Source organism: Bolinopsis microptera, chromosome 1 (assembly GCF_026151205.1).
Source record: "Bolinopsis microptera isolate Bmic1 chromosome 1, MBARI_Bmic_1.0, whole genome shotgun sequence".
Taxonomy (NCBI): Eukaryota; Metazoa; Ctenophora; class Tentaculata; order Lobata; family Bolinopsidae; genus Bolinopsis; species Bolinopsis microptera.
In genome coordinates, this window is record NC_087072.1 from 2,565,235 (window position 1) to 2,591,607 (window position 26,373).

Consider the following 26,373-nt stretch of genomic DNA (forward strand, 5'->3'; position numbering starts at 1 on the left):
TCTATGTTCTTACTGATAATTTGTCTGGGATTCTCAAACAAAATTATCCTTGCAGTCGTAATTTTTGACCATATTTTTGGGTATTCGTGAGAAAAGGGCTTCAGAATCTCGGTTTGATAATTCATTCAACCGTTTGAAATAAGACCGACTTTCCGCTGATAAAGTTCTCCCCGTCTTAATTAAAGACCCGTGGTAGGAGGTAGTGACGTCTGGGAGGATAATTACATTTAAAAATCAGAACATTTAAATGAAGACAAATCATTATGATCTAAATGATCTAGAAAAATGTAGAGAAGTTTGTCATTAAATTCGGACTTACTGACCAGAACAAACCATGTCTTTGTCTCATGAAAATGTAAGGACGTAAATTCTGCATTCTGATGATGGTGGATGCGCTGGCGAAACATTTCCATTTCCCTGAGTGGTTCCCATATCATAAATCCGACGTTTAATTAGCTATGGTACCTCCCGAAGAAAAAATTACGAGGATCCTGGGAGTTTCACTCCACTAACAGGAACTATGGTATAACTAACTACTAGTACTTTACACACTACACAGGCAAATGATCTTCAGCTAACCCTTTAATACCAAAATAACTATCGTGAAAGTAAACGGGCACTTGCCCGGGCCCGAAACGTTTATCTGAAAAACGACAGTGAAAGCTACCAGAAGCTTCTTACTAATACTACTTCAAAAAAGATTGATCATGTTCATATATCTGCCGTTTTCTGACAATTTTAAATCCGTTTCTAAAAGAGTTGAACTTGAAATGAATGGGACTTTTTCGTTAATTCTGCAAAAACGTCCGGATTTTAAGAAACGACCCCCTTTCCCCTGTCCGGAGTTGTCCGAAATTCCAAAACCACCCCCTCCTATTTGCCGGACGTCCTAAGTAGATGGCCCGTAATATTTTTAGATCATATTCCACATTTATTGGGCGGCGCTCAGCCTGCCAATGCCATTCTACCATATCTTCATTCGGTAGATAAATTCCACATTATATAAACTATCGCAATATTTTAAAATGTTTATAGCATGTTCGCAAACACGAGTATGAGCTATTGTATTTGTACTGACTTATCAACTTATAATCCCACTTTCGCATTTGGCCTCCTCCCCCCTGTAGTATGTATATGCTCCCTATAGGGGAGATCACTTTGCCATGAACCTTGATTGTTGAAAAGTAGTACGTGTATTAGTACTAGTAGTATATGCTCTCGACTCTCTCATGAGCCGCACACTAAAGGGCTAATATTATACTCCCTTGAATCACATAACGAACAATATACTTACCTCGTGCTATACTAAAAGCAAGCGATTAAAAATGGCAAAACAATTCAACAAATCTCATGACTCATGAGCCTAGCTCTCGCTTTGCATCATGCTCTGCCTGTCCTTACTCTCGGTCACTTTAGAACCCTGTTCTTTAAATCGTTTGCTTTGAGACTCAAGAATCAAGAAACATTCTGCTAAACGATCGATCGTTTTAGAAAATATCTCTTCATTCTTGTGTGTCAAAGCTAATCCCATGTCGTCCGAGAGCTTATAATCCTATCGCCACTCGGAATTACTAAGTCATTTTCCTGCTAGGATCTGCCCTCCGATCAGATCGGATCCGGAATCCCATAGGATTCAAATTTCCTATCGGGTCCGAGAGCAAATTGTATCGTCTCTCGGAAATAACAGATCCAGGATCTTAACGCCGCTCGAGATAGGATTTTATTGCCGGTATCACTATCATATCCTAATTCCTAAGGGAGTCCGATCGGTGTTAGGATTGATAAAATCTGAGCTATCTCGGACGCCTGGCTAGAAGTTGTAGTATGATAAATCCGAGGGTAATCCTATCTGATTGAAATTGCGGAAATCACCCTTTTGAAAGGCATTGGGTCACCACATCGAGGCCAAAATTGCTTATATTGCATCTCTCTACTTCTAGTTCTAGCGCTAGATAAGGAGTTTTTGATAAATAGGTTCCTTAGAGTTGGAGCTCATCAAAGCTCAGGTAAGCCCCTTCCGAAAGAAGCTCCTTCGGATGGAGGCTCATACCACTTGCAACTTGAGACTTCGGAACTTCTGCTAAAGTTCCTCTTTGTCGATTACAACCCATGTAACCGTGAGTTGGAACACCTTAATAATAAACCTAGCCCAATTTAAAAGTTTTCTCTCGTGTGTGAACATGAAACAAGATTTGGTAACTCAATTAAGAAGTACAAATTAATGACTGAGAAGGACACGTTGTGAAAGTGAAAGTGGAAATGCTAGCTATTAGCTGAATATTATATTGAAAAATGGTGGCGAAAAATGTTGACCAGTATCGTTTTAGCCTTTTCAAGACTAGGTCAGAATTCACACATTCTCACTAGTGATTTGTGGTATTTATTATTTTCCCATTCAACTGTTCATCACCAGTGGTTCCTCTGGTGTAGCATAGTAAACACAGTACACACGTGTGTACTGTGTATAACAAACCATGTACTAGAAGTAGAATGCCCCGTTACGGAATTTGTTTGAATACAAAATTGTTTGAGAGGGTCCTACACAGTAGTGCAACCTCTAACTATCTACCATTTATGTATTGTTTGTATCTATGAACAATACGCATGCACAGCCATAAGTAGCAGTAATTCCAAGAACTTTTATTTCATAAACATCTCGCTGCGTTATCCACTAACGCTCGCGCGGCCAGGTGCGCGCGCCCTCACGCATGGGCGAAATCCGTCAAACAAAATGTCTTTTGAGAGCATTTTTACATTATTAACGTTTCGCGCCCTTCGTTTATAATTTTCGCAAAATGTGACAGATCGGCACACTAAATGAGGTCCACGACATATTGCACTTTGTGAAGGCTTTGGTCGAATTCTACTCCAAGGTAAAATCACTCGTAATCATTTTACGGACGGGCATATAAATTATACTACACCAAGTAGTGTCTGTTTTTATTGAGGTCATGATTATCATGATTATGATCAGGAACGAGCCAGTTAAAGATATTTATCAAATATACTATTTTAGGGATATCACGTCATGGAATTTGTTGTCCCTCATATTTACAGCTGAAACCCGCTTCCTTAGACCAAAACCGAAAAAACAGGTCTGTTTTTTCAGGTTTTTTATCAGTCCCATCTTCGCTTTTAAAATATCGATACAAATGGTGCACATACTCTAGTTCGACACGTGTGTCGAAATAAAGTACGTGAATCGAGAACATATGACTTTAGCTGATTTTTCAGAGAGGGCTGTGAGCTGAGATTAACTAATAATCTTCAAACCTCTGAGCCAGCTACTCAGATCAAATTTTGTAGACATCAGTGCCACCTTCATAACGAGGTTATTTCGCTTAAAACTCTAATTTGATAAGATTGTTCGTGGGGCAGATAACGGTACTACAGACACGAAATATGTAATCATATTGGGTTGGTCTCCAGATTCAAAATAGAAGGACAGTGAAACCTGGAGACCCCGATAATGAACAAGTCATTCACCGATTGTCAAGGCGAATTTATCAATCAAGGTAGCCGATCTCATTAATAGAATTTGCACATCTTCAGAAGGCGGAGGACTGTGGACATTTCCGTTAATAATAAAGTTTGGGGACCGTTAACACGGTTACCGATATTGTAATACAATTGTACGGATTGGAAATTATAGCGTTTTCTTTGAGCTCTAGAAATTATGACGTCATCATTAGTGATCTAAGGCGTGTTTGTTTGTAAAAATTAGACAATGATAAATATTTCGTCTCTACATAAATAGATATATACAGTTTTATAACATTCTTTACTGTGGAATAATGTGATAAGGCATGTGATTCCGTTAAAACATTTTCAGTCATGATACTCACGTTTTAAACCTAGCCAAAAAATAAACAACACATACGCCTAATAAAGGGTCGTTCACATATTACATAATCAATATTTTAGCAATTTTTAATCAAGACCCCCCCCCCCCCCCCCCGTATTCATTTGGGAACCCCCTCCCCCCTCGGCTGATTACGTAATATGTGAACGACCCCTAAGTCATGATACTCACGTTTTAAACCTAGCCAAGAACTAAACAACAGATACGCCTAATAAAGTAATAAGGGGTCGTTCACATATTACATAATATGTCCAAACCCAGGATGCAAGACATGAAGAATTTGTTTTAACTTTGTAAGAAAAGCATCAATAATCAATATTTTAGCAATTTTTACTCAATTTTTTATCAAGACAGCAAAATTACGTAATCATGGCCTGACCCATGAGCCGAAATCATTGTTATGATATCCGGTCAAGCACTAATATTAATTACTTTAGCAGCCGATTACCCCGATACCCGATCCATTCCTAAAATTGTATCACTTTTACAGTGAAATTGAGTGGAATTTGAATTAAAATATTGTCAAATTGTAATTATTCTAAAGGGTAAAAAGACAATTTTGATTACGTAATCAACAGCCAAACAACCCCCCGCCCCGTAATCAACCGTAATCATTCGGGAACCCCCTCCCCCCTCGGCTGATTACGTAATATGTGAACGACCCTAAGTCATGATAGTTGATACTCACTTTTAAACCTAGCCACAAACTAAACAACAGAAACACCTAATATATGTCATGTTTATTGTTAACGGAAATTTTAATGTTTTTGTTTGTAGTCGACCTTCGTCTACAAAAAATTATATTACCTTAAATAGGGTTAGATTTCAAAGTAGTCCTGACTTAATTACCTTGTAACAAGTCATTTTTATTCGTGAAAAATTACAGAAAATATTTATTCCTAACATAACTCACATTGAAGTAACTTTTAACCTTGGAAAATCACAAGAAATATTTAACCGTAGGATACCTAATCATGCTAACATTAAAAGTCACTATCAGTCGCGAAAAATCACAAATTTAGTAAAATTAAATCTTTTAAAGTTGGAACCATTCCAATTGGAAGCCTGATTTTTATAAATTCATGAGTTTGAGGTGCAAAGGTTCTAATCCCACTTATAGCGACAGTCACTCAATACCATATAACTTAATCCAATTTCAGAGTTTTATCGTTAATTCTTAATCAGTGATTTTGGAAAAACCAATTCAGGAATTATAGCCTAACAACAAGGGTAAAATCAGGTCGCTTCACTTATTATATGGTCATCCTGCAACCTGCAACCAACATGTCGGTAACATCCGGTTTAGATGTTTCAAATCCCGTTAATTTAAATTTAATCACATAATTCAGTGTTCGTGCTTGCGTAATTCACAATTCCCGTATTTATATCTAGAAATTTTAATGTTCATATTTAGTGATAAGAATTGCCAATACCTACTTCACGTTAAAAAAATTGTGAAACGTCAAAAGTCATGAAATGAACATTAAAAAACTGGTGATGTTATAGATAAGTCTAATTTCGTCAATGCCAGTCTCTAAAAACTCGTGATTCAGCAAGTCAGCCCGCTGTATATTAAAATTACCGTTATAAAATGTATAAAAATCGTTATAAATTTCATCTACATGGTAGCATTAAAAACCTAATTAAAACTTTTCTTTTACTTTAAATACATTTTAATATTTTCGTTACCTACTTCAAAAATGTGTCTATAGTAAAACTCTAAACTCCGGACTAGTATAGCATATAATCTCAGATCAAATTACACCAGATCTCCAGATCTCTACGCTCCCACTTTATTTAATGAAAATGCCCAACTGTTTTTCCTACTAGCGGCAAAATTTACAACCTTTTGTCCTCAAACTGGTGCGGAGTTCAGAGTTTAAATGAACCTATATTTCAAAACTACATTTCGACTCTAATTTTGTGATTTAATCACCGTTTCTCCTATCAAATAAAACTCCTAATGATCCTGCTCTACGGCTGTAGTCTTGCCGCCATCACACAGGTAGATGCTGTAGTGACCGGTTCTCTTGTACTCCAACACTTCTATGATGATGTATCCCACGAAGGAGACAGATAGCCACCCCACTAGTATCCACATGAACGTCTGAAAAGGAGGGGTTTAGGGAGGGGCTATCTAATACCTTTAGGAGGGGCTATCTAAATTCTAATACCTTCAAGCGCAATTCCGGTATTCTTATCGAAAAGCGGCTTCATTTAATTTTTACGCGAACTGCATACCAATGACATACAATCATGCATATTTTGAAAGTTTGCTCTTACAATTCAGCCCGTGCCACGTATTATCAAATATTCAATTATTGCATATATTAATATATAATATACAATATACGTGGCAAAGAAACCTGTCAATTATTACCAGGGTCTGTTAGACGGGCGATCAGGGGAATTGGTTTGGAAATTGGTTTAACTGATTACTAAGCTAAATCAAATAAACCGTTAACATTTCATCACTTTTAACACTGCATTAACCCAAGAGCAGAAAGTTAAATTACCACTTTTACTTTTTATTATTAATAAATTCTGTTCCACCGGAACGATATATAAAAACGGAAAGCTTAAACAGCGTGATATCTAAAGAATCATTTTGAGGCTGATGTAATAACTCACACTCAGCGTAAACAGCGTAAACAGCGTGATATCTAAAGAATCATTTTGAGGCTGATGTAATAACTCACACTCAGAACGATGTTGTTGCCGATCAGATAGGCTGCCAGGAACCCGAGACTTTCCCAAAGACGGTAGTTGGAGAAGGCTGGCTCCTCTTGGCCCGGGAAGATCACTCCGTAGAAAGCTGTAAAAATATCGTTTTAATTTAAAGAATTTTAAAACTTTCTGAAAATTCTTTTCTGTACATATTTACAAACTCATTGTTCAATATTTGATATGATCCTCAAAGGAAGTTAAATTTACAGTTAAACTTAGGCTGACAAGGCTTCTTTCTAGACAAGTTTTAAACATTTTCCAAAGATTAGACAGATCAGGGAAATTGTTGTATTTATTATATTTCTATTTTCTTGTCATCTAATCTGTGCTGCCGCGTGCCAGGAATCCTTAGAAACCCCTTTCAGATGACCTTACCAAGGGGTCATTGGTCGAATTGAGGGGACAGGGAGTTGGTTTAGTAGACTAAAGCAACACTTTAACATACTCACATACGGTTCTGTAGGAGACACGCGTAAAGCTCATGACAAACACGCGAATCATTAAAATGAATAAATACAAAAGTTTATTACTGTATTGTTCTCTACTGTTAACCGACATTCTTTTGGATTTCCTTTCGACAAAATTAGATATTTACATCAAATTTGAATAGAACATAGCCAGCGCACATTCCATAGGTCGCGTAGGTCACGTTTAATGTCTAAACACTGATGTGGTACATAATGGGGGAGCCACCTGGAATTGGATAAGGGGGGCGGGAACTATTTATAGCTCTATAGAGATTCGGAGATCAAAACATCGTGAACCAGAGAATGCTCAAATGAACTACTTGAGTATGGATAATAAGGATGAACAATATTTCGAGGCAGACGTGATTCTCTACCTAACTAGATCTACCAAAGATCTGTTTTCTCTGCTTTACTAGAGAGACCCGTAATGGCCCTTCTCGCTGGGTCAACAGACCCTGCATTAAAACTGTCTGAATGAGCACACATTGGTGTCACTTTGTATCACATTTAGCACATACTGACTTTTATCAGTTCGCACTAATAATCTACTTCTACTGGGTAGGCGTTATGCCAGCTGCATTGTTAAAAATGTCGTTGTCGGTGCAAAAAGTTTAGAAAAATATACTGATGATCATACCAGAAAGTACGTGTTATCAAGTCTCTGGGGCAAGCCAACTGTAGACTGCTTTCGTAGAGTAGGAGACAGTCGGATATTAAGTTATATATAATATAGTCCATTACTCACCGACTATCAGGATATGCTGAGTATTATCATTCAATTTCTTTTTCAAATTCCCAAGATCCTTTATCGAAATGTTCTATGTGCTCGATAATGCTTGGAAATCGAATGAAGCAGTGTGTCCAGTCGATAATAAATTACCCCGAGTGTCGGCCGTAAATGGTGTCGGCCATTGGTCCTATAGGACTTCTTTAATATTTACGAACTTAATGACAATAACTACTCGCTACATGACCACTTCAGCAATATGTTTATAAAATCATGCAAAAAAATAACCACAAAATTTTCAAATTTTCTTTAAAAATAGAGAGATCTTTTAAAAACAATGCTTTAGCCGATCACTTCCCCGGTATGATGTATTTAGCAAGTTATTTGGACGTTCTGTACCTTTATGATTGTTGATATCAAACTTTTGATAAGACTTTTCACTTGTTAGACGTTAGTTTACAGTTCATTGTACCCACAAAGGTTCTCCAGATCGGAAAAAATAAATTCATTCGCTATCCACTTTTCTGCCTCCCACGTTCGTGTTCACTTGCAAACAGATGAACATATTCAATTGTTTAGGTAAATACTGATATCTGGATATTATCCGGTTGGAAGAGACAAGGACAAGTGAAACAAGGAAGTTAGGAGTAAGGGCAAATTTTCGGCGTCATGATGTTTAGGTAAACGTAGGAATTTCCATCTCCAATCCAGCTTTATTGAGAACCTTCGTTCAGTTCATTATAAACTAGGGGTCGTTCATATATTACGTAATCAGGATGTGGGTTCCCAAATGATTACGCTAGTGTTATTTTGACACAATAGCTATGACGTATAAAACTGATTACGAAGGGGGGGTGTAAAAATTGTTCAAAAAGTGATTACGTAATATGTGAACAACCCCGTAGGAGAAAGTTATCCTCCTCCGCGGCAGTATGACCTAGACAGATCCTGTCGTGTTCATTTGACCTCCCAGACAACTGCCGGTGAGGATACGTTAGTAGTTTCAGCTTTATATGTTTCTACTCATGTGACTTCTGGCCAATAGAAAGAAGGAACTGGACACCTAATAATATAATGGTTATTCTAGTATTTCCTAAATTTATTCGGGAATTCTATTTTGATCTAGTATTGTGTAATAATATAATAAAATATAATGACTTCAAGGCTTTGTAAAGTTACTGGGCTTATAACTCAGTTTGTAACACGTACTGTAATATGGTTCAGACTTTTGAAGTTGACCGTGAAACTTCTAGAATGATCTTTATCAATAAATTTCATAGAAAAATGCATTAACCATGTCTGGTACCCATGTCTCAGTCACGTTAACGCATGATGACGTTAACACATAATGACGTTAACGCGTGATGACGTTAACACATAATGACGATAACACATGATGACGTTAACAACGCATAATGCTATTACCAACCTTATAACTTTGTTTGTGATATACAGACGGTAATATTATCCAGACTACAAACTTCGACGTTATTCTAGAATATTCTAGAATAATCTTTATCAATAAGTTTGGAAGCTTCATGAAAACATTCAAGTCTTGGAAAAATGCAGAACCCAAAACCTAATCGATATGTCTCATATGTTATTTAGTTACTCTTTAGTTACCAGGCCTCGAGTAATTTATAAATTCTCGGAGAATACTTATTTAATTTGTTTATGGGAGAGATACCGCTGGAAGGTGCAAAGTGTTCTCGTAGGTTCATTTCAGATTCCTTATACTTTTTGGCCATGGCATCTTTGAAAATCATGCATGGTTTGATTATGTAAAACATTTTTTTTAATACAGAAGAGCTTTATCTAAGAATATATAATAATGATAAGAATATATTTAATATATTACGTTAAAATATTAATACAGCTGATGATTGACAAGTAAGTAATGAAATAAGTTATTTACTTAAAATAGCTTAAGTTTTATTCACAGACTTGAGTACATATTGCTTTACAGTTATCAACTTATGCGAAAATGTCCGGATTTCGCCTAAATCACCTGCCACCACCAACAATTACTTCACCGTTTAGCTTTGTTGAAAACTATAACTATACTTTAACCAGAACATAACTTCCCTTCACTAAATTCCAGTAATTTCAGCTCGGTTAGTTCGATTACTTCATAATTAAATCACAATTTGGTTTAAGTGAAAACGGTTTGTTTAGCTATGTTTGTTAGCTGAACTCATCTTAAAAACACTGGAGTTCTAGAACAAATTATCGTTTTAATTCCTATTTGTATTTACCCAGAACAGTACAGATAATTCAGACAATCTGCAAAATTAACTTCTAATTTCCAAGTGCCACGCAATAGCCCGACTGATAAAATCAACTTGTCTTCCAGTACCGACAGGTGAAATTATAATAATTATTTTTATAATTCCTTCCATTTTTCTACCCCATCACGTGTAGCGAATAGTCTGGAGGAAGTAACAACTTGCCATTCATTAATCTCAGATACACTTCAAGAAAGAGAAAAGGGGAACTTCTCCTTGAAAAATGGAACTAACGGTTAAAAAAGGAACTAACCGTTGAAAAAGGGAACTAACCGTTAAAAAAGGAACTAACCGTTGAAAAAGGGAACTGACCGTTGAAAAGGGGAACTAACCGTTGAAAAAGGGAACTAACCGTTGAAAAAAGGGAACTAACCGTTAAAAAGGGAACTAACCGTTGAAAAAGGGAACATACCGTTAAAAAAGGAACTAACCGTTGAAAAAGGGAACTAACCGTTAAAAAGGAACTAACCGTTGAAAAAGGGAACTGACCGTTAAAAAAGGAACTAACCATTGAAAAAGGGGAACTAACCGTTGAAAAGGGGAACTAACCGTTGAAAAAGGGAACTAACCGTTGAAAAAAGGGAACTAACCGTTAAAAAGGGAACTAACCGTTGAAAAAGGGAACTAACCGTTGAAAAGGGAACTAACCGTTGAAAAAGGGAACTAACCGTTGATTTGTGTTTGCCAAACAGCGTCGCCCATACCCCAGAGAATAGCAAAGAGGTAAAGGTAAGCTTTGTGTTCCACAGTTGGAGTCCAGTGTAACAGAATCAATATAACCGACATGTTGAACACCGCCGCTGAAAAAACATAGGTACTCAGAATTTAAAGCTATTTTTATAAATAAATTCCTAAGATGGATTATTTCTTAAGCGTCTGGCTGCACAAAATGCCAGGTATCGAATTGATTTGAATTTAGGACAATTTGGAAAATTCCTGTGATGGTTACTATAATCGATCCACGAAACTATTTAGCGTACCCATGAGGAAAACAGGAATTCTGCCAATTCTCTTGAGAATCCAGCCGAACAGGAAAGAGCAAATGGCATCAGTTGAGGCGTACACGATTATGATGTATCCAATATTGTGAACTCCGATAGGACATGTAATGAACGCCTGGGGATGGGAAGTGGGATGAAATGTGGAGGGGATTAAGTTTATATAACAATCACTCAATACACAGACTATTACCTAAGTTTGAGCCTTAAAATAAAGAGAAGATGACTAACAGCTGTGAAAGAAGCCCCAAACCATCCTTGCTCCAGCCCGCTCCAGATGGTGATGGGCATGATTAGCATCTGGTACTTATTCTTAGCAAAGTGGGAGAAGGTAGCCATCAGCAACTGTACTCCTGACTTACCCTGGGTAGTATTAGTGAGTGAGGTAGTTCAAGTATTGAATAGAAATTTTAGTAAAAAACATAGATATGCTGACCTATTTTGGATTTGCGGTAGGTGCGTTGACAAACGCAAAATGTTCGTGAGAAAAAGTGATTATATTTGTAAATATGTTTATATCCTTCTTGAATTAGGATTTTGTCTCTACATGTTGGTCTTTGTTACAGTCCAAGTAGTAAAATGTATTATTTATTGACAACTGAGACGACAGTCTTCTTCTTGGTATTGACATAGAGTCGTCATGCTTAGGTTACAACTATCTTTTTAAAACTCTTTCTTTTTTGTGGTTATGATAAAGTATATAGTTTGTAACTTGTCGGGGTATAATCATATCTTAATCATCAACACACAACTTTGACAGCACTTTTCTGCCCGCAGTTTAACTATTCAGTTGACATGCTAGGGCCCAGGGGGTCTGAGCCAGTCTGCTAAGTATACCTATGCCTTTTGTTTTTCATCAGTATCCGGTCAAAAAGGGCGTGGAGATTGTTCATTTAAACGACATTACTTTATTATTGTCATTTAAACATAATTATAATTTAATCATAATTATCAAATTTTTTCAATAGTTGCTTTATAATCAACATTTCTTTACTATAATGCTAATAGATATTATATATTCGGCAACCTACTCATATACAACAGTTTATTTTTCGTAATAGCCTCGACAACCCTGTCCAAACAGGGTCAGTATCTATTATCTTATCATATTTTACTACAAATGCACGCTTCATGCCACTTTTGTTCGTTTGCTTCAAACCTTTTGTTCTTTTCGTTCGTCCTCCCCGTATTTAGATAGAGGATCTAGAAAGAAGAATATGATGGTAGGACCGATGATAGCGAAGACGAGGTAAATCCCTGCCAGCATGTAGACTTGTTCCTTAGCAACACCAGCCTCTTCCACCTCCCCTCCCTTGTCTGTAACCTCGGCTACCACGTCGTGTACTACCTTAAAGTTAGCTCCACACTGAGCTAGTCCTGCTGCATCAGGCTCCATCCAGTCGCTCTTTGGGGCTAGCACTAAGGGCACATTGTTTATCACTATAATTAAAGTTATGTATTCTCTTACATTAGTAAAAACAGGTAAACTCCGATTCATTGCACCTGATTAACCGTAAACCCTGATTTACCGTTACACCCTTTTGCTTTCAACCAAACATTTGGAAAAATTTATTTTTGTACTCGAACGGTATGAAACCTGTTTCAGCCCATCCCTATACGGAAAATGTTTCAATCCTATCTAATTACACATTACACAACGCATACACTCAATAACGGAGATATACGACTTCTCGATAGTTACACGTCACTAACAAAGCTGCTCGTCATTTTCTCGTGGTCTGAGTCGCCGGTTACGGATATATTACCTCACCATTTCGGGTATCATGAAAAAACGATTGGTATTTTCTGACGTCAAATAGCGGGTACTTTGTAAATGAACCTACATGTAAAATTAAAAGTGCGCAGTTAAATTAAATATAACGGGTAGATTCCGTGCTAAGTTGATATCCCCCAAAATCTGGTAATACGCCAAACTAAGTGATATGTGTTATATTGCTCTGCATAGTTGACAGTGAGCGCACAAATTTATCCAATATTCCCACTTTACTTGTCATGGTTTAGATATTGCCCCAGATGCCCCATTTTACTTGTCATGGTTAAGATATTGCCCCAGATGCCCCACTTTACTTGTCATGGTTAAGATATTGCCCCAGATGCCCCACTTTACTTGTCATGGTTAAGATATTGCCCCAGATGCCCCACTTTACTTGTCATGGTTAAGATATTGCCCCAGATGCCCCATTTTACTTGTCACGGTTAAGATATTGCCCCAGATGCCCAACTTTACCTGGGGAACCCTACACGAGGGCGTAGGACACAAGGGCGTTAGTTTCCTAAAAGAGTGAACATGAGGGCGAATCACAGGACTCACTTAAACATGGACACGAGGGCGGTACCAAACACCGTTTCATTTTAACTATTGTCTATAAGTGTCCACCTAATTTTACACACACAAATGATTAATTAATATATTTTAGCTTTTAACATATAGCCATATTCAATCATTTAATTACATCTTATGAAACTTTACTGGCAAAACATAAGATTAAACGGGTTTTTTTGATGTTCTCAACCGTCAGGTTGAGGTAAAGCTTAGCTCGAACAATTGGATCTACTCACGTGTAAATTTGAAACAAAACGTACTGATGTGACAAATAATCACCCATATTTAAACGAGCCAAAAATTGAGAGATTTTCCTAAAATATCTCAGCCAACTCAGCAGCAGATTTTGGGGTTTGGTAACGTGCTTAAACCAATCAAACACTGCTTAAACGTTCATCAGTTCATGTGACAAATTCGGTCTTGTGATTGTCGCAGTCGCTATCAGGGGTAGCACGTACCAGGACGGGTATTCACTTTGGGCAGTCTAATTTTACTGAGGTGTGTTCACTCCATTTCAAACCATCAGTTCTCCCATTTAAAACGGCCATTAGTACTTACTTCCTCTCAATAAATTTGTAAACTACTAAATAGGCCTGCTGATAATAAGTTATCACATATTAGTATTACGCAAGCCAGATATTAGTAATTTAATTTGATGTTTTTCATCATAATCATACAAATGACCAAACCGTTGAGTGAACGATTGTCAAATTGATTTAGGCTTTTATTTGTTTGCCTAACCGTCTTTGCTTCAGCCTTTTTGGTTTTAATCGAGTTGAATGATTGAATATTGCTATATGGTAACAGCTAAAATATATTAATGTGTATAAAAGTAGGTTGACGCTTTTTTTTTTTTTTTTTTAATCTAGACACTTATTTTACTTCGGTGTATTCCAACAGCCACAATGTTACACAAGTGCAACCAGCCAATTACAGGAAGCCGAAGGATCTTTTTTGGCCAGTGACGGTTAAGGTAGTGTGTACCATACTTTCTTCGTCCGAGACTTTGCTGCAATGTGCAGCTCCTCATTTAACCCTCACACCCGATTTCTCGAGTATTCGGCTGAGTAGACCGGGGGGCTGCATAGACCACTCATGATCCTTAGCTGAACGTCGACGACGCTCACCCCACGACCAGGCAGTCAGTGGGTTTCGAACTCGCAACCTAACGATTGTAAGACAGGCGTTCTAACCAACTGCGCTACCTGGCCGCTTATTTATAAACAAAAGTTAAAATGAAATTTTGTGATGTTACAAGTTTATTACTAGTTCATCATTTAGGACGGTGTTTGGTTTTGCCCCCCCCCCCCCCCCCCCCCCCATGTTAAAGTTACTCATCTGATTCGCCCTCATGTTCACCCTTTTAGGAAAGTAACGCCCTTGTGTTTTACACCCTCGTGTCCTCCGTTCTTGTCTCCTCCACCTCGTATCTACCGCTCTTGTCTCCTTTACCCATTTACCTGTTGTACTTACAATATTGCCCCAGATGCCCCACTTTACCTGTTGCGGTGACGATGTTGCCCCAGATGCCCCATGTCTGGAACATGCAGAAGAAGATCCCAAAGAACCGGTTAATCAGGACCTCCGAGCTAGTCCCCTTCACTTTGGCGACGTAGGTTCCCATCTGCGACAGGTAGGTGCACTTTGCAGACCACATTGGGGCCGCCGCCAATCCTGCAAATTATCTCCAATTAGACATGACGGGCAAAGGAAGATTAATAATTCCTGATAATCGTAATTAGGACCCTTTTCGGGGCACAAGTTCAGGACCACAGTGGAGATTATTCATGAGTACAGCGTAATTTGTGGAGTAAGATTTTGCAGCCTACTACACGTGCCCTAGTTTGACAAGAACTTTAGTTGTCGAAATAAAGCACGTGAATTGCAGCCTACTACACTTGTCTGCACTCTGCAGGCCTGTGAAAACGTATTTAATTGCCGGCCATACTACAGGTCGGACTTCTGGCCGGACTTCTGGTCGGACTTCTGGTCGGACTTCTGGTCGGACTTCTGGTCGGAATTCTGGTCGGTCTTCTGGTCAGACTTATGGTCAGACTTATGGTCAGACATCTGGTCGGACTTCTGGTCGGACTTCTGGTCGGACTTCTGGTCGGACTTCTGGTCGGACTTCTGGTCGGACTTCTGGTCGGACTTCTGGTCGGACTTCTGGTCGGACTTCTGGTCGGACTTCTGGTCGGACTTCAACGGAAAACCAAATATGGAAAGTGAATAATCTCTCAACTGTAAAGTCATTGGAGTCCAGTCTCTGGTCTATGTCTCCGGCTTCTATTAACAATAATGATGTCTACTCACTTCTCACTATTCATCATCGTTATTGACTCCTCTATAACGTATAAGGTAACCTGCTATCATGACACACAATAGATATTTAGAGCTAGCTATTCTCATTCCTTGTTTTGACACATGACTGATTAACAAAGCGTATGGCGTACTATTTGATGAATAATGAGTAATGGCATGTTTAACTACGAACGATATAAACTCTAGCACCTACCTCTACCTATCGTTTCTGGATTTTTGTAACGGTCGAAATGAAAGGAAAAAATTACACATCATGATCCATCAGGCAGTAGCTTTGATTTATTCTATTCACTCCGAAAAACTAAATTTTGATGCGGTGTCATTAACTGTTCAAAAAAGAGTGTATCAATTTTCATTTTTGTGAAGTCTAGTTTGAGTCAAAGTCGCCGGAGCCTGCAGGAGTCGCGAAAAATCCAGCTGAATTGAATTCTTGAGATAAAAGACCCATTGTTACAATTTTAATTAACAAAAGACATTGATTTGCAGCTCAGCTCAATTACCATTTATTATTTTGTTAATCACGTTATCTCTTCACCCTGCTGTGAATTAAGGTAAATTAATTAAATCTGTACTCTGTAGGTGAACTAAAAGCTGTTGTAAGTGGCACCCATGATTAGATTTAGATTGGGGCAGTGGGTACCTTATACCGAATACCGATGTTAAACAATTTACAGAAACTGAGTGTTTTAAATCATTTATCGAGTTTTTGTAGCCTAATAATAATAAAAAACAGTCCCACACATTACCGAGAAGAATGGAGGACGGGATGAGGGTTCCCCATTTAGGGTAGAATTGAGCGGCGATGTAGAGAGTATACATAGCTTGACACACCACTAAAGACAACTTCACCTTCAACCTGGCATATTGGACATTGGGTGATTTAAAACTGAAATCAATTCGAATTTTAATAATTAAATTTTTGACCTACAACGTAATGGCCAAAATGGTTAAATATCAAAATATGAACTCTTCGGGTTGTTCGGGTGAATGGTTGATTTAGACGCCGTGATTCCATATTAGTATCGAAGTATATTAATACAGGCATATTGGTGTCCTAAGTCCTTGATGATTTGTCTTTTAATATTCGGCAGAATAAATTAATAAATTATGCTAAATACTCCCAAAATGCAGTCCCCCTCTCATTAACTTACTAATTAGCCGATATCAGCCACTTTCCAGATGTTTATTTGATTCACAAGGATATAAGTATATGGACAACTGTAGGGTGTGGCTATTAAGTTGCAGTCCTACCACCCAGGTATATCTTTACTAGCACTTTGGAATTTCAAACTTGGTCAGTTTAATTAGGTGATGGTATCTACCACACTGGAAATTCCAGTTTTAATTTTTGGGCTAAGGAATTTGTATCATTAATTTGTATCATTTTGTTGACTCAAGTTGTCAAACAGTATAAGTTTAGTTGTCTCACCTCGGGCGTCCCCTACTTACGTTTTAATGAATATGGTAGGTAAGAAGAATAATGAGTAATGGCATGTTTAACTACGAACGTAACCAGGTAACCAGGTAACCAGGTAACCAGGTAACCAGGTAACCAGGTAACCAGGTAACCAGGTAACCAGGTAACCAGGTAACCAGGTAACTACTTACGTTTTAATGAATATGGTAGGTAAGAAGAAGCAGCTCAGGATGATGGTTGCGTAGATGATAGCTAACGTGTAGACCCCTATACCGTCACTCGGGTTCAGAGAAGACTGGAGGGCTGCCATGTTCTGCAACAGGGCCATTGTTTACGGCATCATGTACAATTATACCTACTTAAAATTCTAACAATATCAGAGGTTACTAACCACACTGCAGTTACCTAACCACTGTGGTTAGGTATGTTCGCTATGTAGATACTGTTAGTTAGTATGGTCACAGTGGCTCTGATCTCATTAAAGAAAATTCTGCTGTGTGTAGAGGAATAATACCTGGAATGCGGTGAACAGGAACATGAAACCAAATCCAATGACCATGACATTCTTCCACACGTTAAGTTCATCTCTCCGCGTCCATGTGTTCTGAAAATATGAAATTATTACAGCATTCGCCAAAAATCAAAATCTTCTTCATCAGAAAAGCCTTATATCTGGCTGCAAGATGAACCTTATTTGTTTTGACAAGTGAGCACCTAAAATTTAGTGTGTATATTTAGTGTGTATATTTAGTGTGTATATTGAGGAAGAGTTCATCCGCAACTTAGTTTTTTAGTGCTACGAGTGCGCCTGTCCGCTAGTAAAACTAGACAGCAGCAGGAAGGTATTAAAATAGGAATCCAACCTAGCTGTTCTCTTGTTTGCTGGTTCTCTTGTTATTTAGATTTTCCATCCATCCAGGCTCCAACCTAATCTCATCTTCATAATCGTATAAATATATATAAGGCAAAGGGAGTCTTAGTCTTACTGTGCCATGACTTGTTTACTGAATATGCAATAGGTTGCCAACTACTATGCGGAGGAAATTTCCATTTTCACACGGAGAGGACTTTACGAACATGTCCCTGAGGAGAGGACCTAAGTTTATCTCGTGTGATGTCCGTGATGTAAGCGTGATGTCCGTGATGTAGGAGTCAGATGAGGCTACTCAAGACTACATATTCATATCTTGATGGCACATACCCGTAGTAAACCAAAAGTCGACGCGTAAAGGTTTTGACGCATATTTAGCTCATCGCAAATCAAAACGGGTTGATATTTTTGCAGCTGTTACGTCCAACTCCGATTCAGAACTCACTTGCTTGATGGTAACCATGGTAACATAGTCCCTGTCGTTACTAGACTACTGTGTGTGATCGAGCTTCTGGAACTAGACAGTTCACATCACGTGATTTGTTGCACAATGGTGTACAGACCATCTGAATAGGGTCTCGGACCCTATTCAGATGGTCTGTACACCATTCAAATTAACTTTGTAGAAGCATGATGCTAACACATTTTGTGATGCTTTAGTATTACATGTATTACAAATTCGCACGATATCTGTCAATCGTTTATCGTAAAACTTCATGAAGACTATACAGTTTACACAATGTTCGTGTTCCGTGAGAGATTACTGCTTACAACGAAATATCTCCCGATTTTATGCAATTCTATCACGGAAATCAATATAAATCCACTCATTTAAATGATTCGAATGTTTTTACTTTCTAAAAGTTCCTTTTCGTTTCAATCTCATCATGAAACTGTTTTAGTGTTTTAGAAATGATAGCAAGAACATTGTTGAAAGCACTGGTTATCTCAGCAGCTGTCTCACTGATACAGGGTACTACTTTGTTTTGTTACTTTTGTCCAAACATAAAATATATCGGATATTTCCATAATCCACTTGGTTGAAAAGATAGCAAGATATCAGTCTATTTTATGGTACCACCATCTAAAACGACATGAAGTTATAAAAATTTAAATTTCATCGTTGAGATCAAGTCAGCGCACGGACTATGTAATTAATTAATGTTATTTTCAGGGTGGACTTCAATTTCTGCCGGAACGACGATAACCGCTGAAAGCGATGAGGTTCAGTCACTCCGATTGAAAACTGTAGGCTCAGGACACTTTGATATCCATTTCTCTCCAAGTGTGGCTTTCGAATGTGAGCTGACGAGCAGCACAACCTACATCATGTTTGACCTCCACCCTTGTACAGATGGACCGGAAAACTGCTGTATGATGAGGAACATCCCCACAGGCAACACAAGAATCTGGACCTTCTCTATCTCCAAACTCTCCAACGAGCTGTACCTGGAATGTGAGGCCAATGGAGTGAGCAACAGGGTAATGTCAGTGTCACAATCTACACTCAGCAGCTGTCTGACTGTGGAGCAGTTCCGCAACCTCCTCACCCAAGTGGAGGTGTACAGTGACGACGCAGTGACAAGGGAGTACAGTATAACATGTAAGTAACATCTGACAAGGGAGTACAGTATAACATGTAAGTAACATCTGACAAGGGAGTACAGTATTACATGTAAGTAACATCTGACAAGGGAGTACAGTATAACATGTAAGTAACATCTGACAAGGGAGTACAGTATAACATGTAAGTAACATCTGACAAGGGAGTACAGTATTACATGTAAGTAACATCTGACAAGGGAGTACAGTATTACATGTAAGTAACATCTGACAAGGGAGTACAGTATTACATGTAAGTAACATCTGACAAGGGAGTACAGTATAACATGTAAGTAACATCTGACAAGGGAGTACAGTATTACATGTAAGTAACATCTAACAAGGGAGTACAGTATTACATGTAAGTAACATCTGACAAGGGAGTACAGTATTACATGTAAGTAACATCTGACAAGGGAGTACAGTATAACATGTAAGTAACATCTGACAAGGGAGTACAGTATTACATGTAAGTAACATCTGACAAGGGAGTACAGTATAACATGTAAGTAACATCTGACAAGGGAGTACAGTATAACATGTAAGTAACATCTGACAAGGGAGTACAGTATAACATGTAAGTAACATCTGACAAGGGAGTACAGTATTACATGTAAGTAACATCTGACAAGGGAGTACAGTATTACATGTAAGTAACATCTGACAAGGGAGTACAGTATAACATGTAAGTAACATCTGACAAGGGAGTACAGTATAACATGTAAGTAACATCTGACAAGGGAGTACAGTATAACATGTAAGTAACATCTGACAAGGGAGTACAGTATAACATGTAAGTAACATCTGACAAGGGAGTACAGTATTACATGTAAGTAACATCTGACAAGGGAGTACAGTATTACATGTAAGTAACATCTGACAAGGGAGTACAGTATAACATGTAAGTAACATCTGACAAGGGAGTACAGTATAACATGTAAGTAACATCTGACAAGGGAGTACAGTATAACATGTAAGTAACATCTGACAAGGGAGTGCAGTATAACATGTAAGTAACATCTGACAAGGGAGTACAGTATAACATGTAAGTAACATCTGACAAGGGAGTACAGTATTACATGTAAGTAACATCTGACAAGGGAGTACAGTATAGCATGTAAGTAACATCTGACAAGGGAGTACAGTATTACATGTAAGTAACATCTGACAAGGGAGTACAGTATTACATGTAAGTAACATCTGACAAGGGAGTACAGTATAACATGTAAGTAACATCTGACAAGGGAGTACAGTATTACATGTAAGTAACATCTGACAAGGGAGTACAGTATAACATGTAAGTAACATCTGACAAGGGAGTACAGTATAACATGTAAGTAACATCTGACAAGGGAGTACAGTATTACATGTAAGTAACATCTGACAAGGGAGTACAGTATAACATGTAAGTAACATCTGACAAGGGAGTACAGTATTACATGTAAGTAACATCTGACAAGGGAGTACAGTATAACATGTAAGTAACATCTGACAAGGGAGTACAGTATAACATGTAAGTAACATCTGACAAGGGAGTACAGTATAACATGTAAGTAACATCTGACAAGGGAGTACAGTATTACATGTAAGTAACATCTGACAAGGGAGTACAGTATAACATGTAAGTTACATCTGACAAGGGAGTACAGTATAACATGTAAGTAACATCTGACAAGGGAGTACAGTATAACATGTAAGTAACATCTGACAAGGGAGTACAGTATTACATGTAAGTAACATCTGACAAGGGAGTACAGTATAACATGTAAGTAACATCTGACAAGGGAGTACAGTATTACATGTAAGTAACATCTGACAAGGGAGTACAGTATAACATGTAAGTAACATCTGACTTAGGACTGTTATTACCTCGTGTGTCTAGCTTACATCCAATCAATCTATATCTACTATCGGTTTAGCATAATATCCAAACTGTTTACTGTTTAGTCGGGGGTAATGATGGGGAGGTGGTCAAATTGTATTTAACACGTGACAGAGAAACTGGGATCTGATTGGTTAGTAGTGCTGGCTGATTGGTTAGAAGGTGTAATGCTGGGATCTGATTGGTCGGTAGTGCTGACTGATTGGTTAGAAGGTGTATTGCTGGGATCTGATTGGTCGGTAGTGCTGGCTGATTGGTTAGAAGGTGTAATACTGGGATCTGATTGGTCGGTAGTGCTGGCTGATTGGTTAGAAGGTGTATTGCTGGGATCTGATTGGTCGGTAGTGCTGGCTGATTGGTTAGAAGGTGCAATGCTGGGATCTGATTGGTCGGTAGTGCTGACTGATTGGTTAGAAGGTGTAATGCTGGGATCTGATTGGTCGGTAGTGCTGGCTGATTGGTTAGAAGGTGTAATGCTGGGATCTGATTGGTCGGTAGTGCTGGCTGATTGGTTAGAAGGTGTAATACTGCGATCTGATTGGTCGGTAGTGCTGGCTGATTGGTTAGAAGGTGTAATGCTGGGATCTGATTGGTCGGTAGTGCTGGCTGATTGGTTAGAAGGTGTAATACTGGGATCTGATTGGTCGGTAGTGCTGGCTGATTGGTTAGAAGGTGTAACTTGTGCTATATCAAGTAGTTGTAGTGAGATTGACTTTAAACCCTTACAGACAGATGCACGGGGCTAGATGAAACGTGGGATAGGGTGCTGACTTCAGCTACTTTCCCGATAGTCGCCCAAAGTCAGATAACCCTGACCTGTGGACCTGGCTATATCAAATCAGGAGATAACACAGTCACGTGTCTCGGGATCACTTCCTACACTTATACCGCTACTCCTACTTGCTCCAAACCAGGTAAGTGTTACACTTCATGCACACTGCATAATATACAGCGCATAACTAATCTACCCCATCATACTATCAGCAGATCAACCCCACCATATTATCAGCAGATCAACCCCACCATATTATCAGCAGATCAACCCCACCATACTATCAGCAGATCAACCCCACCATACTATCAGCAGATCAACCCCACCATATTATCAGCAGATCAACCCCACCATACTATCAGCAGATCAACCCCACCATACTATCAGCAGATCAACCCCACCATACTATCAGCAGATCAACCCCACCATACTATCAGCAGATCAACCCCACCATACTATCAGCAGATCAACCCCACCATACTATCAGCAGATCAACCCCACCATACTATCAGCAGATCAACCCCACCATACTATCAGCAGATCAACCCCACCATACTATCAGCAGATCAACCCCACCATACTATCAGCAGATCAACCCCACCATACTATCAGCAGATCAACCCCACCATACTATCAGCAGATCAACCCCACCATACTATCAGCAGATCAACCCCACCATACTATCAGCAGATCAACCCCACCATACTATCAGCAGATCAACCCCACCATACTATCAGCAGATCAACCCCACCATACTATCAGCAGATCAACCCCACCATACTATCAGCAGATCAACCCCACCATACTATCAGCAGATCAACCCCACCATACTATCAGCAGATCAACCCCACCATACTATCAGCAGATCAACCCCACCATACTATCAGCAGATCAACCCCACCATACTATCAGCAGATCAACCCCACCATACTATCAGCAGATCAACCCCACCATACTATCAGCAGATCAACTTCCAACTGTTGTGCCCCAATACTTCCAACTGGCGAGGTATTTGCCAAAGTGGGAGTCAATAAGGGCGCGGTTATCTTATTGTCTCGAAATCTTTCATATAATCAATCCACTAATTTATTGATTGTGGCTATGAAGAATGAATATATGTACATTGCATGTGCAGGAATCGTGCGTACATGCATGACACTATCGTTCGTTCACTAACACGTTCACTAACTATTGAGCCAACTTTTAGCTGGCAATTATTTCTCAAGAGGAATAAATGGAGTGTTATCATTTAACAATATGTAAATTTGACGGTCTGAGTTTCTGATCAAATCTTCTGCTCAGCGTTATAAGTCTGATTTGAAGGTAAGGATGGAAACTTTGGGGCCAAAACATTACAGTCTCTTGAAAATATGATCTCAAAATGATTTCAGGATGTCTGTAGACTTATCTAGAAAATAGTAGCACGTGAGAAGTGAGAACCTACCGTCTTTGGTCTGATAACACACATGTAAACGATCGACCTACGGACTTGACTTTAGACAAGATACATTTCCCGGGCTCCAGAAATAATTAGTCTCAGACCAAAGTGTGCCTGGTTTATGTGTACTAATGGATAACAGACTTGAGCACTCTTAACTGCAGAGTGCAGCGTTTCGTGATCTAACTTTAAATCTAACCACCTCAGATTGACGTAGATTGGTATAAGTACAGCTAAACCCCGATCTTAGATTTACCGTGCAGTTTGGGGAAAGAATCAATGTACGGTAAATCAAGGTCTCGTTTATAAGCTGTTTATAAGCAGCTTTATCAGGATCACACGAAAGAACCTCAAAATTTTGATGCTTTTCAAAAATTTTGAAGGGAAATGGAAAAGGTACGGTAAATTGGGGTACGCTAAATCGGGGTACGCTAAATCGGGGTACGCTAAATCGGGGTACGCTAAATCGGGGTACGCTAAATCGGGGAACGCTAAATTGGGCAAATAACTTAATGATTGTTGGGGAAGCATGTATTTATAATTGTTAACATTCGCCAGATATCACTGCATTGGTTATGACACATCTCATCCTTGTAAAAGATCAATTTCCTTAACAAAGATATCGAACACTCACACAAGTAGATACGAGTGGATCAGAATCATCCTTATCTTTTGGTACAAGTTCATTAGACTCATCCTTAGCTTCCTCGATCATTACGAAAAAAAGGAACCAACAAGAACTAGATCCTGAACTGGTATGAAGTGGAGCCAAATATCAAGACTTGTAAGTACATATTATTGAAACGACTAACGAAAGCAAAGTGTACTGTAGTTTAATGATGAGCAGCCGTGTGTATATTGAGGTACATTGTTCGAAGTATACACAATACACTATGACTAGCACACTTAACGAAGAATAAATATTAATTAAAGCTTGTTGTATCTTGTATCTTGTACATACCTCCTTTTTGAGTACAACACCAAATAAGTCCGTCTGTGCTAGGCTATTATTAACAACATTCATTTCAGGTAAAAGTTGAAGAAAAAGGGAAAGAAAAGAGTAAAGAACATGCTAGATCGTGACAACAATATGGTTAGTGGTTCTATACCATTCGCTTTTAAGTAACATAGATTTAATTTTAGTTTCAAGATGTAATGATAATTTATAATTTTGACGCTTTCTATTCCATTTCTAACATTCTTACGTAGGTTTAAACCAACAACCAGCGTCCCAAGTGCTGGATCATTTGATAGATAGCAACCTGATCACATTCCTTCCATCCTCAATCTTGAACATTCTTGATTATATTTTTAAGTGTTCTATCTATCAAATGAGTGGGCGAGGGAACCTAATGCAAACTATGATTCATTCTTCCAGTGTTATCTTTAACGGTATATTCTTGACAGTGGTTCAACTTTTACGAGTCCGGGCCATCTCAAAAGAAAAGCCGAGATGCACTTAGGAGAACACTACAACTGGATGGAAAAGAATGTGAGGTATTTATTTGTCTAGCTAGACTGTTCTAGATGTTCACTGAGTCTATTAGTAGGTGCTGTATTATACTATAATAGTAGACGATAGGATAATCTTGTAGTTGTCCAAAATTTATTCAAAGATGTTCTTTGAAGCTGTAATGGCCTGTGATAAGATGAAATTTCTCTGTTTCTTCCGCTTCCTAGTTTGGTGCTAAGATTTGTTGTGAATATCATAAACCATGCAATAAAATTGCTAAACCAAAGTTTCCAAATTTCATTTTAAGCCAGGACATAAAAAGAGCTTTTTATTTTACATTTCAGTGCAAGAAGTAGTGCAAAAGTAAGATATGTACATGCATACATACATACATACATACGACAGAATAATTAAAGAATAAAGATAAAATTACCATGCTTACTGGTGCTATCTTAGAAGATTTAAGTTCGCCTTTACCAGCTTCCTGGAGGATTTTCAGTCATTTGTTTGTTCTTATTGCTTAATAAGAAAAGTGTTAAACATGCATAGACAGAAGTCTAAGTAAGCTGGTTATGCACCAATGCTGCACATCATGAAGCGAATACAAATTGCAAGCTAATTAGTGATGTGATCTTACCAGTTTGCTGCCATCAACTTCTAGGTCATCTTTAGCATCGGAAGACCCAAGGAATACATCAGCTTTATCCGTGCTCATAGTTTGGTTATTGCTAAATAAAGTTATTGAGCAACCTTTTTATTGCATTGTGTTCCTTCAAGAGGACACAGACTCTTAATTGCATACAATATATACTACTAGTTTATTCTAATACAGAATACGATGTCTGAGTGTGCAAGCCTTCTCTCAGTTAATACCACCATAGGTGTAAAAAGTTAATCTCATAAACCATAAACTGCAAGAGATAAACGATTGAAATTTTTTTGAGCAGTATGGATAATTAAAAAATTAAATTAAATAGATAAATTAGTTAGACAAATACCTGCTAGTAAAATTTAAATACTATTTCAAAAAATAAAACGTAATTCATTAAAATTCTATATGCAGTAGAACCCTGATTTAGCACACCCAATTTACTTCGCCAGCTCTCCAATATCCACCTTGAAGCATTATAACCATTGATACAAAGGCCAGTGGCGTAACGTTGCCTGTTGCCCCCCCCCCCCCCACGCCCCCCTGTTGGCCCTCCC

At 38.4% G+C, this 26,373-nt stretch overlaps 2 protein-coding genes across 5 annotated transcripts in view; both read right to left on the reverse strand.

The window, feature by feature from the left end:
* LOC134817291 (double-stranded RNA-specific adenosine deaminase-like) overlaps positions 1-26,373 on the reverse strand; it is a 536,580-nt gene that overhangs the window by 419,884 nt on the left and 90,323 nt on the right. The window lies entirely within an intron of this gene.
* Positions 5,303-25,898, reverse strand: LOC134821329 (protein unc-93 homolog A-like). Of its 4 annotated transcripts, none has more exons than XM_063832064.1 (12): positions 25,805-25,894; positions 25,601-25,651; positions 17,664-17,753; positions 17,341-17,462; positions 16,479-16,588; positions 14,911-15,084; positions 12,226-12,485; positions 11,298-11,429; positions 11,049-11,184; positions 10,737-10,868; positions 6,562-6,677; positions 5,600-5,969 (listed from the first exon to the last, which is right to left on the reverse strand). In XM_063832064.1, exons 1-12 carry the CDS (start codon positions 25,880-25,882, stop codon positions 5,823-5,825), a joined length of 1,548 nt encoding a protein of 515 aa, XP_063688134.1. In that variant the 5' UTR covers positions 25,883-25,894; the 3' UTR covers positions 5,600-5,822. The 4 variants fall into 4 exon arrangements, with proteins under 4 accessions (XP_063688157.1, XP_063688134.1, XP_063688140.1 ...); XM_063832070.1 differs by having other exon boundaries at positions 5,741-5,969; positions 25,610-25,651; XM_063832087.1 differs by lacking the exon at positions 25,601-25,651 and having other exon boundaries at positions 5,303-5,969; positions 25,805-25,898.